Source organism: Pygoscelis adeliae, unplaced genomic scaffold (genome assembly GCF_000699105.1).
Source record: "Pygoscelis adeliae isolate BGI_AS28 unplaced genomic scaffold, ASM69910v1 Scaffold259, whole genome shotgun sequence".
NCBI classification, from domain to species: Eukaryota; Metazoa; Chordata; class Aves; order Sphenisciformes; family Spheniscidae; genus Pygoscelis; species Pygoscelis adeliae.
The window spans coordinates 16,307-30,326 of NW_008825497.1; the positions used below are offsets into that span (position 1 = coordinate 16,307).

The following is a 14,020-nucleotide window of genomic DNA, read 5'->3' on the forward strand; positions in this document are numbered from 1 at the left end:
TGTAGCCTGACAAGCGCTGAGTAGAGTGGGATAATGACTTCTTTATCTCTGCTGGTGATGCCCTTGTTGATGCAACCCAGCATCCTGTCGGCTTTCTTTGCCGCAGCAGCACACTGTTCACTTATATTGAGCTTGCTGTCCACCAGGACCCCCAGGTCCCTTTCCACAGAGCTGCTCCCCAGTTGGGTAGATCCCAGCCTGTGCTGCACTCCTGGATTACGTTTTCCCATGTGCAAGACCTTACATTTGTCTTTGTTGAACTTCATAAGGCTCTTGTTAGCCCACTCTTCCAGCCTATCCAGGTCTTCCTGCAGGGTGGCTCTCCTTTCTGAAGTGTCCACTTCCCCACTCAGTTTGCTATCATCAGCAAACTTCATCAGGGTACACAATTGCTTTTGTGAGCACTCCTTAATTTAAACTGTGGGCTAGTGAGCAGATGGGTCAAAGCTAACCAAGTAGGCACAGCAGTCCAAAGGAACTGGGTCCCACCTCACATATGTTGCCACTTCCCAGGACCTCACTGCATCCCCATACCCTTCCCAGCTTGATCCTGACAGATGCCGTGGTCCGCAGGATCCTAAGTTGGCTGTGGCCAGAGACCCTTCAGCAACTTAGACAAATCCTAGATTTGGCTAAGGTTAGGTGAGGTTAGAGCCTTGGTGAGGTTACAGTCCCCAGCTCTTCATCTCCACTGCAAATGGGACAGCAGCCCCAGAAGTCACGACAGGAGCATGCAGGTGGCACCGTAAAGGAGACCACAGCTACATCCCTTCTGCAATCAAAGGGAATGCCAATGTGGACAGGCGTGTTTCAGCACCCAGCAAGCACCAAGGAAGCTTGCTGATGGGAACTTCAGCAGGGTCCAGCAAGCCTGGGTGGTGCTGATGTAAAGCCTTTCCTGCACCTCCGTTGCTGGTGTTACCCATGTTAGCAAGGAAAAAAACCAAACAACCTATAGAGAGGAGGCAAGAAAGGCCTCCACATTTTGCAGTGATGCAGCATCACAGTTCTCACTGATACTGGAGCAAAGACAAGCTCTAGCGAAGCCCTCCTTGGTTTTCAAGAGGCCCAGTCTGAGCTGTCTGCAACATTGCTCCCGGCAACTGTGCCAGGAGTGAGGCTTTCCTGTGAAAGGTCTTCCTAAAACTGAAAAGAGGAGGTGGAGCTCATCCCCTTCACCATCTGTGAGCTTTCCTGGCCAAGAATGCACTGACTCTTCCTTCCTGAACTCTTCTTTAATAAGAGATGATAGGTGGTCACTATGACAGTGACCATTTACTTTAGCACATTTACCATTTGCTGTTTGTTGCAGAGAGATTATCCACCAAAGATTCATTCTTTCATCGAACCACACATACTAGCGCAATTATTCTTCTTGAAGATGCTATTTCTGGGGACAGAGTTACAGCAAAAGAAAGGTGAGGACAGCCTGGGTGGCGCAACCAGTGAGTGAAGGTTTCATAAACATTGCTGTACTGTCCTTTACCATTATGGAAGTTACACACCCAGCTCCAATCCGCTAGGCTCTGGCCCTCAGTGAAACGCCAGTGCACATCCATGTGGCATTGCAAGGACTGGGACAAAGGCTAGTTCATTATCACAATGCAAGCAGAAGGGAGCAGCAGCAGAGCTCAGAGACCCCTAAACAGCAGTACTTTTTAGGTCTGGGCCAGTTCTTTAGAGGTGCAATGACCTGGCAGGCTGCACCTTGGGCGAGCTCAAGCCCTAGGAGATACCTGGCCTGTGGGGTCAGGTAGCTCAGCCAGAGGACCAGGTCCCAGGGCATCATGGAGCATAGCACTTGCGTCATGGGGTAGAAAAAGGGCTAGACGTTGTACGGCAAATGCGTGAGGTACAGTCCTCTCAGCAAAGTAAAGCCACTACCTAAAGCTCAAGTTCAGCCTGCAGGGTATGCTAGGTTTCTTGAAATGGATGGCACTCACATATCCAGTAGGAAACACTGGTCACCTTCAGGAGCAAACCACAACCCAGCAGAAACTAGCATTGCTCCAATTAAACAGATTAGAAACTAGTACCTGGGGGCTACTACCTGCCTATCAGCAACAGGGAGTTAAGAAGAATTTGGGATTTCTAGTAAGGTCGACACAAACCTCATGAGGTTCAATAAAAGCAAAAGCAAAGTCCTTCCCTAGGACATCCCATGACTCTGGTGCCTGGGAAGAATCCCAGGCAGCAGGACAGGCTCTGCAGAAAGGGACACGGGGGATCCTGGGGGGCATCAAGGTACCCCTACATCGGCAGCATGCCCTCTTGCAGCATTGAACACCAATCTCAGCCTCAGCAAATGTGCAGGCAGAGAAAAGGGATTCCTCCCTTCTGTTCAGCACTAGTGACACCACAACCGGATTGCAGAGCCAGTTTGGGCTCCCCAGTACAAGACAGACATTGACAGACTGGAGCGAGTCCAGCAGAAGACATCAGGATGATCAGGGGCTGGAGCACAGGACGTACAAGGAGAAGCTGAGTGAGCTGGGTTTGTTCAGCTGGAAAAAGAGAGGGTGAAGGGGTACTTTACTGCTGCCTACAGACACTTAGCAGGAGGGTACAGAGAAGACAGAACTGAACTCCTCTCAGAGGCGCACAGGGACAGAGTGAGAGGCAACAGGGATGAGCTGGAACATGGGGAATTACCATTAGATATTGGGATATTTTTTTTTTTTCTCTATGAGTGCAGCTAAACCTTGGGACAGGACACAGGAAGACTGAGGATTCTCCATCCCTTGAGAAATTCAAACCTCAACTGGACATGGCCTTGAGCACTTGATGTAGCTCAGCTGTTCTGCAATTCGAGTAATGTCAGGCAAGACCAATTTCTCAGCAGAACAGTTGAGTATCACCATCAGTACTACAGGAAAACTTAATATCAGACTGTCACAGTGAAGATCACAGATGACAAAGACTGTCAAGGAAGTGAAAAGCAATAGGGAGAGGTTGTGATCACAGATCTTCACTACCTAATAGACTGAAAACATAGAGGAGCTTTCACTACTATACACAGGTGTATGATGCCCAGGTCTGATTTGCAAGGTACAATCCCCAATTTCAGATATAAATCTGTCCTGATGGGTCTTGTTTAAAACGCACGGTTGAGGCTAGAAGAGCATACCAAACCTGGAAAAGGAGAGAGATCTAACATAGTATAGGAGATCAGGCCAAGGCAGACAGCAAAGCACCACCCAGAATTCAAACTAAAGGTGCATTTTGGGAGAGAATAGCCCATTAAATATCATCAGCAAATTTAGTTATTTAGGGGGTAGCTGGGATTGCTCAGGTGGGAGTGGAAAAATCCTACAAGTGGTTGCAAAAAGATTAGAAACAAAGCATGAGTGAGGCATAGACAGAAAACTCTGCATGTACCTTCCATGTGTAGCAAGAAGGAGCAAAAAATCCAAGTTCCTGCAGGGAGCAGGGCCAGGGCAGCAGGCAGGCCTGGCAGAGAAAAACGAGCTTCTCAGCCTGGCCTATTTTGTAGCACACATTCTGGTCTGCTATGTAGGGGCTGCCAGCATCATCCCTCTACAGCAGCACCAAGGGTGGCACCTGAGTCACCAGCCACATCCTGCAAGCAGCTGCAGGAGGATCTGCATCCCTCCCACAGCACCTGTCACAGGAGCTGAAAGTTCTGGGCGTGCTGGGGCTTGTTTTCTTCTTTCTTTGATTGTTTCCTCTATTCACGGCTCAAGACTGGGTGTTTCTGAATTACAGTAAATCTCTCTGCTGAGAGGGAGAACCACGTTTCCCTTCACACCATAATCAGTTACAACACCAAGACAGATATCTGCACCTTTATGGAGCTGAGCCAGGCACATCTTGAATCCCTTAATGCCATGCTGAACAATACACAGAAGGAAATGCTCTATGACATCTCCAGCCTGTTAAAACAAATAACGAGGGATAAAGGTTCAAAAAACACTCAAGTGATAAGAGATTAAGTCCCCTTTTTCACAGTAATTCAGACTTTACCTCACTGGAAGCCACTGAACATTAAATATTGAAATCACCTCTGGGAAATGGGTATGTTCTATAGACGAGAAAGCTCCCTTAGTTCTTTGACAGAGGTCTTTTCAGATGAAGGAGCAGATAACAGCACACGCCACACCTGGAAGCTGTCTTTTAAGACCAGAAGGGCATGATCACTGTGAGAAGGAGATCGGATATTCTAGACAGGCTTAGACTATCCTTTGCGTCATGTACATTCATTGAGCAGACTGTCTCCAGTGCTGGGGCTGTTGTTTTGGTGCTGGCCCCACTCAGGCAGGGTCAGAGCTTTGTTTCCATGCAACCTGCCTTTCAGAGCAGCAACTTCCTGACAGGCAACTTCCTTAACCCAACAGACCTACTACTGAAATGAAAGAAAATATAGCTCCCCTTTCCACTGGTTCCCAGCTGTCCCCTTGGGAACTTGCAGGTCCTCCATAAATTACATGCATCTGCTGTTTCCATCCAAAAGATGGAGATGGCAATGCTCGCTGGGCAGCCTTCAAACAGCTTCTTGCTAGTGTGACTCATCTGTTACCTAGGAGAGGAGCAGGAGGGATGGATCCATCTGAGGCCATTCTGTAGGCAGGCTGCGCTGAAGCTGCCTACAGCTTCCATCTGCCTTCCAGGAAGGCTCAGCAGTCCCCGACCCTGCCAGGTGGAAGCAGCCTGGGGAGGTACACAAGTACACCCCACTCCCACAATGAGTGTCGAGCCACAGGGTAATGTGGGCAGAAGCATTCTCCTCCAGTTTCTTTCAGCTTTGCAGGAAGCCTACACCAGCATGCAGCCACAGGTATGTGGCCATGCAGAGAGGAGGTGACCATGTTTAGATTAAGACCCTGAATGCAGCCTCTGTTCCCTGGCAGGGAAAGGAGCCCTGCAGTGAAGAGCCCCTGTGGCCTCAGAGTCACTGCTGAGGCCTGTTAATTTCTTTTGCCAACAGGGTGCAAGGCTGGCCTGTGGCAGAGATCTGTTTGAAAGAGCTGGAGTCTCACTGTGCAGCCTCTTCCAGTCTCACATTTGCAGTGCATGAGGGAGGGGGCAGCTGAGGACATACACGCTCAGCACATGGCAGCCTCAGCATAAGGGGGCTGCATGGGAGCCCAAAGTTCCCCAGTCCAGAGAAGTACAGACAGCTTGGGCTGACAGTGCAGGAGATAAAAGGAGTGAGCCCTCCCAGCGACGTGGGACCCACAGCCCCCAGCTGGCTCCCAGCCCCCCAGTCCTGTGCTACTGGCACCTGTGGCCCAGCCTTGATTACTCCCACATTTCCAGGGGCCAGGCAGCTCTCTTCTGCCAGGTTGTTCCCTTGCTAAAGCCTGCATTTGGGGCACAGGTCTCGGGGATGAAAGCCCCGTGCTTTCAGCACTCCTGAATGGCACCATACACACAGTGATGGAAAGGCCAGCAAAGCGGGACATTGACCAATAGTGTGCGGACCACAGCATCCTCCTGCTGTCCTCACTCCAGGCCCCGGGTTTCACACATTTCGCTTTCAGTTCCTTCTGTGCAAGTGAGTCAGGTCTGCCATGAAGGCAAACCCCGTCTCCCAGAGCTCCACTAATACTGCAGCTTCCAGCACTAATCCATGATTTAGATCCTAATGTGTGTGGCACAGAGAGCTCTGTGGGAGCGCAAAGCTGCTGAGCTCCCGTCCCACGGTGCTTTCAATGGGATCAGCAGCTTTTCTGCCAGCTGACAAGAACAAAGGAAGGACACCAGCATCCCAGCTTGGTAGGGGAGCTGTGGCGAGGACAGCATACTCAAGAGGCATCTTGCTTCCATGCTGTCCTTTGGCAGGCGGAAAGGATGGGCCTGCACCCACAGGGACCCATTTCTTCACCACCAGCTGCAGAGAGGGAGGGGGGAGGATCACAGATACCAGGACAGGGGCCCTCTCCCCTTGGTGACAAAGATCCTCTCTCCTCCCCTCTGCCTGGTTCAGAGTAGAGACACCAGGCCCAGACCATATGCACAGAGAAAGGGAGGGGACAGCAGAGGCAGCAGTGAGAGCACGCAGGGTGCAAATGTCAGCAGAAGTCATGCACAGAGCCACTGATCCCATGCACCCTTCCCTTCCCACCCTTCAATCCCCAGGGAGTCGATCCGGATGGAGTGCACTGCCAGAAGCCACCCAGCACTGAGCCTGTCTAAAGGGTCAGGAACAGTGGGGTAGGGGATGCCAAACTCTGAACAGCAGCTTGAGAGGAGGGCCTTGGCTGAGGCGGGCAGGGAAGCAAGATGCACTCTGTCCCAGTGCAGAGGCCTAACCAAATTCACCCCTGATACAAACCAGCACCAGGCGGCTTGCTGCTGTCCCTGGGGCATCATCCCCATTCCCATTCCCACCTACCTGAGAGCCAAAATCTCCCCAAGGGTGCTAACCGAGACAGAAGCAAGGGGCTGGAACAAGGCAAGGGACATGCAAACCAGCACTTCACAGAGGGCACAAGGATAGGCTTGCTGCCATCAGGCAGCAGCAAGGAGAGGAGCCTACCTGAATCTTCACAGCGATAAGCACAGAGCTCAGCTCTTTGTCCAGCTCTTTCAGCACCGTGAGTTTCTTCAGGCGCAGACTGCAGAGCCTGTAAGACAGAGAGAATGGGACACATTCAGGCACCACCATCCCTGGGGCCCTGCCACATGGTACCCGGTGCTCGGAAGGCAGCTTGGATGCTTGGCCCAGCCACAGGCACAAGCTTGGCCGAGGAACACTGGCATTCATGTGCCACTGAGACAGCCCATTGGGGAAAAAAGGAAAGAAGGAAAATTAACAGAGCTAAAGCAGGCTTAAGGGATTAGCATGCGACAGGAAGTCCAACAGCAGGCCATGTGGTAAAAGAGATCCCTTCCCAAGTAGGGCTGTTGCCAGCTCTGCTTAAATCTACCTTGGCCACAGTGCCGTTTATTTATAAACCAAAGCACTTAAATCCACTCTTATCCTGGACTTAGTTAAGGCAAATGTTCCCAGGCAAACATCACAACTCAGCTCTTCTCTTGTGCAGTACCACACAGAGCTGACTTGGGAAGCTGGGAGGCAGCAGCCCTGCAGGAAGCCTCATACAGCAGAGCCACCCTGACAACCTCAAATTCTGGGGACTCAGCATGGTAAGTGGCACTTCTAGGAAAAATCCACGAAGGAGCCTGAGGCTGAGTGAGAAGAGCTACTTTTGCTGCTTGAAGGATTAGTCAGTACCTGTGAGACAGCCAGCCACCCTGACCTCCTGCCTAGGAGCCTGCAGCAGGACTCCCGTGGAGACTACTTGTGATGAACTATGTGTCAGGGAGCACAGGCCAGACACGTTTTTACAACAAGCAACACCGGCACTCATGTTTTGCAAGCTAGCCTCTGTGCTCCATGCTCAACGTCTGCATTGCCGCAGCCAGTGGTACCCAGGACTTCTGTGGATACCAGTGTGCTGTACCTGAGATTTAGGCCACCCTTCTTGGAGAACAGACGGGCCACTACCAAATACCTTTCCGTCTGACACACTGTGCTCTCTGAGGGCCAAATCTATTCCCCCCTGCTTTTTTTTAGAAGGAAAAAAACCTGCTCTTGCTATGCTAACGTACAGCAACAGTGTAGAACAGCCCAGAGGTGGAACAATACTGGAAAGGGAAGGACAGAGAGCCATACTACAGGACAGGTTTAGGGCTTAGCAAGCACTCACCTCCTACCACATCCCTGCTCTCCCTACTAAAACGATTTTAGCTTGTGCAGAAGGTTTGATGGACTGTGACTGCAACCCTGTTGCTCTGTTTTTTGACATTGGATAGCAGGGCATGGTGGAGACCAGAAGTCAGGAAGCTGGGAGTGCAGGCAAGCTCTGCCCACCTCTGCCCACCTCTTTGCTAGATGGCCTGAATACCTTCAGTCAAAGCCCAGGGCTATAGCCCCCTAAGCCCTCGTACCCTGTGCCCCCCAGCACTGCAATCAGTGATCCCTTCACTGTCCACCCTTCCCCTCTGAGCCTCTGCTTGTAGGAAGGGAGAAATCTTATCACCTAGGGCAGGCTTCTTGCTCCCCAGAAATACTTCGGCAAGGTTAGGAGTGAGCTGCGGGGAGCGTGGCCAAAGACAAGGAGGCTACCTCTAGGGCAGGGAGGGCAGGACTGAGTGCTAGCCAGAAAGATGGGGTACAGCAACTATACCACATGTACTAAGGAAAAGCTTGCAAAGAGGCTAAGCTTAGCTAACACCATCACTAACCAGTGCTAACTTTGACTGTCCCTAGTCCCTAGACAAGCAACAGAGAGGAAGGAGGCTTGAATGTGTAAGCCAAGGATAGAACATCTACTCAAATTTTCCATACAAGCACTGACCTAGTCATGATAGTTACGTGCATAGAAAAGTTATCCCCAAAAGATTAAAACTTCCATGAGGATATATCCAGTCTTAATTTGAGGATATTGAAAGATTATAATTCTACCTGGCAGTTGTTCTTGCTGTAAAAACAGTCCTTATCCAAACTAGTCCACTCATTAGCTCTTCATGTTCCTCTCTGAGGCACTCAGGAGTCCCTTCAGTACCTGGTATTTTTCCTCAGAGAAGAATACGTGCATACTGATCAGCTCTGCCCACTTGGGCAGCTCTTTCATCTCCAAGAAGGCACTTTAAACCTTCTTTCTTCTTCTATGCCTCTCCAGTTTTCAAGATCTGTTTTACACAGTGGGAGACCCTGTACTCTGCCCCTGATCCTTCCCATACCACGTGCAGGAAGGTGGTTACCCCAGATTTGTGTCACCGCTAGGTGTTTAGTGCCAGTGCTAGACAGCAGTGGGTTTCACACTAATCCCTGCAGATCTCTATAGGACAGGATCGATCCACAGTGATCAGAACGGTATGCCTCACCAAACACTTCAGCCAAATCCCACGGCAACTACGCCATGGTCTTGCCCTGAACTGATCACTGTGTGATCCCCCCAAGTCACTGAACTTTTTGGTACATGAGTTATAAATCTGGATCTACTTGCCCATATAATTAAACAGGATAAGTAGTAACTGCTCTTGAGCTGTGGAACTACTGCAAGGACCTCCTCCATATCGAGTTGTGGTGAACACGACTGTGTAACACTCTGACAGCAACAGTGACTGACAGCAACAAGGAAAATGAGCTCCAATAGGACAGTTTGACAGCCTCCTGGAACTCCAGTACTCCTACACTCCACTACTGGTCATTTACTGGTAAGAGGTACTCACCATTTCCTGGTATTATCTTCAAAAATGCTGCCTTCTTTCCATCACTAACTGGGATGGTCAGTCAGCCAAAAATCCCCTTTCCTGATCATGGCTTTTTAAACATGCAACAAAATAAAGCAGCTCCTATTTTTCACTCACTCCGCTCTACCTCCTTGTTCAACCTGGTACCAAGCAGGAGCACACACCGAACCACTGCCGCTGGCCGAGGAGGTAACAAACAGGAGTACATGTACAGATACACACACACTTTTACACACCCATCACTGCCACCACCCCCAGCTAAGATGATGGTAACAAAAAGGAGCACACGCACATGCACACAAACACATGCATCCCGATAGCACCACCCTGGCTAGGGAGCATGCACATGTGTGCACCGACACACATGCACACAGACACACACCCTCACTCACCTTAGCTAAGCAAGCACTGACTTTTGAAGTTGGGATTCTGAACTGCAAGCAATTACATCAAAATAAGACTGGGGGCGGGCAGCGCAGGCAGGGAAGAGAGAAAGGAGCAAACCCAAGAACTCACTGAGTTAACTGCCTGATAGCATTAAAACCTCAAAGATAAAATTTTCTGGAGTATGCAATTTTCTGGAGTATGTTCTTAGACACTGAAGTCATACTTTGAAAACACCCCAAAGCTTCATTCTAGGCACATTTTTTCCTTTTTTTTTTTCCGCTCCAGGTTGCAGCTTCCCAGCTGTTTCCTTCCTCTCTAGTTAAATGACAAATCTGGAGTTTTTGCTCTGAAGTCTGATGATACACTTATAACACTGTCACCAACCTGGCCTGTGAGTTCATCTTGAAAAGCAAAGCTCCTGTAACACATGCATTTTGCGAAATTCAGTGCCAGCAGCAAAGCACTGGCTCCAGCTGTTTTTTGCAAATTCATCCAAACTCCTGTCCCAACAGGTGACTGCTGCTCACAGATGACACACACAGGGGCTAGTTTTACTGTTGCATTTCAAGGCCAATGTTTCAGTGAATGCCACACATCTCTAAAGCCCCTGATGCCAGGGGAATAAAAACCAAAGGTAGAGTTCCTAAGGCTGGTAGAGAGGGAAGGAAAACGGGATGAAAATACATCTGTGCACAGTACAGGAGAAGCAGGTTAGAGCCTGTGCTTTGCTCATAAGCCTGACAGCAACTAGTAAGGAGAGGAAAACAATTTTGACCTACTTACAGCCTCAGCAAAAAGACTTGGGGGTACACCGTACACAACAGGGGAGCGGCAGCTTTAGAAGCACCCTGCAAAACTGCAGCTGCACAGCTACCCAAAACTTATCCACTAACTGGCAAAGATGCCTGTCGGAGAAGCAGCTTGAGCTCTGTGTAAACAAGGAACGTCAGATATCTCTTTTTGCACAGGACACAGGCATTGAGGAGGCAGAGGTGCCGAGGAGCACTTCTACTGGGATCATACATGGAAGGTGAAGGCTAGAGTGTAAAGCGAGGCAGCAATGAGGGCTCTTTGAATGGTACATCTGGCCACTAACAGGATATAAAACCTTAATAGCCGGTCTCACACTCCTTTTGAGCAGACATGGTACATTTTTTCTGCTGGCACCCTGGGCTATTCAGTGCTTGGCTTACTGACCACTGGTGAGTGCCAGCTCATTCTCTGGGCAGGATCATTTTCCTGAACATTTGCACTGATTTCTTCAAGTGGCAACAGCCAGGCTCCCTGGCTTTTGCCTGTAGCTCCCATGCCACCTACAAATTTTAGAGCACATCCACCTTTCCCTGCACTGGCCCTCCACACATCTTTGTCAACACTACCACCCTTATTAGACGCACAGTTGTGGGCTAAGCCTTCAATAGCAGCAGTTTATCAGCTCCTCAATATTCTTCCTGTCTTTGACAGCTCAGGTTTGCCTTTCAAGGTGATATCCACCTCTGACACTGGACTTCTGGAGAGATGCCAGATGTTCAGTGGGGCTCACAGGGCATGGGACACTCCTGCACCCCTGCTCAATTGCTGTGCAGCACGTATTTTCTGCAAAGCTTCCCACTAGAGGGCAGAAGGCAGCCATCCGGGACCAGACACCCTGGGCGATGGGGATGCCCTGCAGCTCGCCCTGCAGACTGGCTAGTCTCATAGAGCAGTTTGTAAAAGCAGCTTTATCCCCTCTGATCAGAGGGGTGTCCAGCCTTATAGCTCACCTCTGATAGTGGTCAAAGTAGGTGCCAAGGGAAGAGCACACAAACGGGGTGCGAGCAGTGAGATACTGCCCAGAACGCACCCTCAGCCACAGCTTTCTGAAGTCAAGATACTCCCTGAGCCGTAAGTGATATGTATGCACGAGACACCACTGATGCACGCAGAGGGGAGGAGAGACCTACTCCACTTTCAGAAACCAAGTCCTTGTTGCCAGCAAACAGGAGCGATGAACTGGGACAGCAGCAGGCTCTTCATCAGTCTTTGCACCTCAGGCATCAGGACAGGTAGGTGGGCCAATTACATGCTTTAAGATGAACTGGGATGAAGGCCAACGTCAGCCTGCTTTGAGAGCCTCCCCAAGGGAAAGTGTAACAGAGCACGCAAGGCTTGCCTCTCTGCCCTCCAGCAACTGCAACTGCTGCAGCCTGGGAAGGGCAAGTAAAGCAAGCTGCACTGAAGTGGTGTAACACAGTAGGACACAGAGGCCAAAGGCCATGACAGTACCCTCCTGGGGTCCCCAAGGAAAGAGCTAGGGCCAGGGCCACCAAATACCTGCTGTGTATCAGGTCCCCAGCTGAGCTACGCAAGGTGGTGTGCAGCACAACAGCCCTGGTGCTGACCAGCAATCCTCTCCTTGCCGTGAGAGAGGCATTTTGGCTCCCCAGCATCCTGGCTGACAGCAGCTTTCTACCAATAGCACATGTCTGCCCTGCTGCTGGATCCAGAGCAGACTTCTGTTACTGCAAATTGCAGTAGGTTTGACTCATCCCAATTCCCAGGTGACCTTCCCAAAGGAAATCCCAAAGCATGAGGGACAGGAAGACAAAACTCCCCAGGTTGCTATGTCCATTTCCTGTAAAGCATTTCATAGCTTATGGCTCTGCCTGCCTTAGGAAATCCAGCCTGTTTTCCCATGTGACTATTCCTGGTCCCCTTGATCATCCTACCTCCTTCGAAGTGCCTCTAGACAGACCAAACCCAAGGCCAAAGCTCAGACATTCTGGAGGACCAGCTGACACTCTTCTTCCTTTCCTCTCTGAGGGTTATAACAGCAAAGGAATGTAAAGCCCGTGCTGAGAAGGGATTCCTTCTCCCCACAGCAGCAAGTTGGACGCACTACACAGGAGGAGGACAGAGGGCAATGGCATGCTGGGAACAGCAAAAAATGCCAGTGTCGGCAGGGTACACATTACCAAGAGCAAGACGGCATCCTCAGTCAGGACAAATGGGAGGCAAAGGGAAGAAAAGTGTCCTGCAAGTAAATACATCCACCTTTCCTTGTCTTCATAGCTGGCTGCCTGCAGGTGCCCAGAGTCCTCCTCACAGCCTTGTGTCCTGGCTAGCACATGCCCCCTGGGATGGCCGTTCAAGACAGACTGCAGCCTCTTTTCAAAGAGGCCAGTGCAGGCCCTGCCAGTGCAGCACATAAAATGGGAGCTTGAGCTCCAATTGAATTAGAGCACCTCATTTTTTAATTTTTCCTATCCTCACAGGAGAGAAAGCCCACCCCAGCAGCCCCCGCTGTTCTCATCTAACTGGGTAGTCCATTCTTAATTGCATGAAACATCACCATTTTACCATGTATGTACATTTATCAGGCATGCCCCGCTCTGATCAGCCCTTGGAAGAGTGCCTAACTTTAATCTCTGGGCAGATGATCTCAGAACAGCTCTGGTTTGGTCAGTGACTTGCCCTTGAGCTTGCTGCACCCAGCTGCTCTATTAAACACACTCAGAAGCGGCTTTCCCACTGTAGGGACCATGCACAGGTCTGCCCAGGAGCTCTGACTGCCACCCAGAGGCCTCCTGGGAACAGCCTGCTCTCCCATCACAAGCTCTTAGCACTCCTCTGTGTTCAGATATATATTTCATAGTATTGCAATACCACTGAGACGGCACAGTCACTCACAACAGATGCATGGGCAAGAGCAGGTCACACCCCAAAGAGATACAACAGTTAGGACAAGGCATAGCAGACATACCAGGCTGGGTCAAATGCACCTACAAGATAAGGAGGCTCAGAGAAGGGACAAGAACATCGACAGACCGTGTGCATGTCTCAGCCAGCAGCAGTAGCTACTAGTAATCACCAACAACAGCTATCGGAGCTGCTTGCTACCTATGTGAAAGCAGCCAGGTGTGAGGGAGGATTGAGCACAGCCAGGCAATGGATTCACTGATTTTGTCTGGAAGACGTAAGATTCACTCAGCATTACAGAAGAGATCTGTTGGATTTATCTAGGAGAATATAAAAATCTTTCAAAATACCTAACATGATGTGCAAAATCATTCTCTTCCCCAGGGCTTTCAAAACTGGTATCTGACAGCTGTAGCCAAACTGTAGCCAAAACTGTTCTTGGACCAGCCACTATGTTTCCTTCACAGGGTTTTAACAGGTTATGCTTTTGACACATCCTTGTTAAAAAAGATCAGCCAAGATGCATTACTGAGTATACACCAGCCCTAAACACAGGGATTCACACGAGGAGAGGCAGATAGAACAGCAGCAGTGCTGTGCTCAGGGTGCATAGTACTTTTTCTTCCAAAAAGCTACATCTACTACAGGCTTTCAGCTGCTTTTGTGCTGCCAGAATGTTAGCATGCAGGCAGTGCATGTGGAAGAAGATGTGAACTACGCATAACACTGCATT

The 14,020-nt window shown here is 50.1% G+C and overlaps 1 protein-coding gene across 1 annotated transcript in view; it reads right to left on the reverse strand.

Annotated features, from left to right (window-relative positions):
* Nucleotides 1-12,220, reverse strand: part of LOC103923095 (phosphofurin acidic cluster sorting protein 2-like) — a 27,972-nt gene extending 15,752 nt beyond the window's left edge. Inside the window, 2 exon segments of the mRNA XM_009331344.1 lie at nucleotides 6,500-6,589; nucleotides 12,170-12,220. Of these exon segments, the coding sequence (XP_009329619.1) occupies nucleotides 6,500-6,589; nucleotides 12,170-12,220 (141 nt within the window).
* Between the last annotated feature and the right edge of the window lie 1,800 nt (nucleotides 12,221-14,020).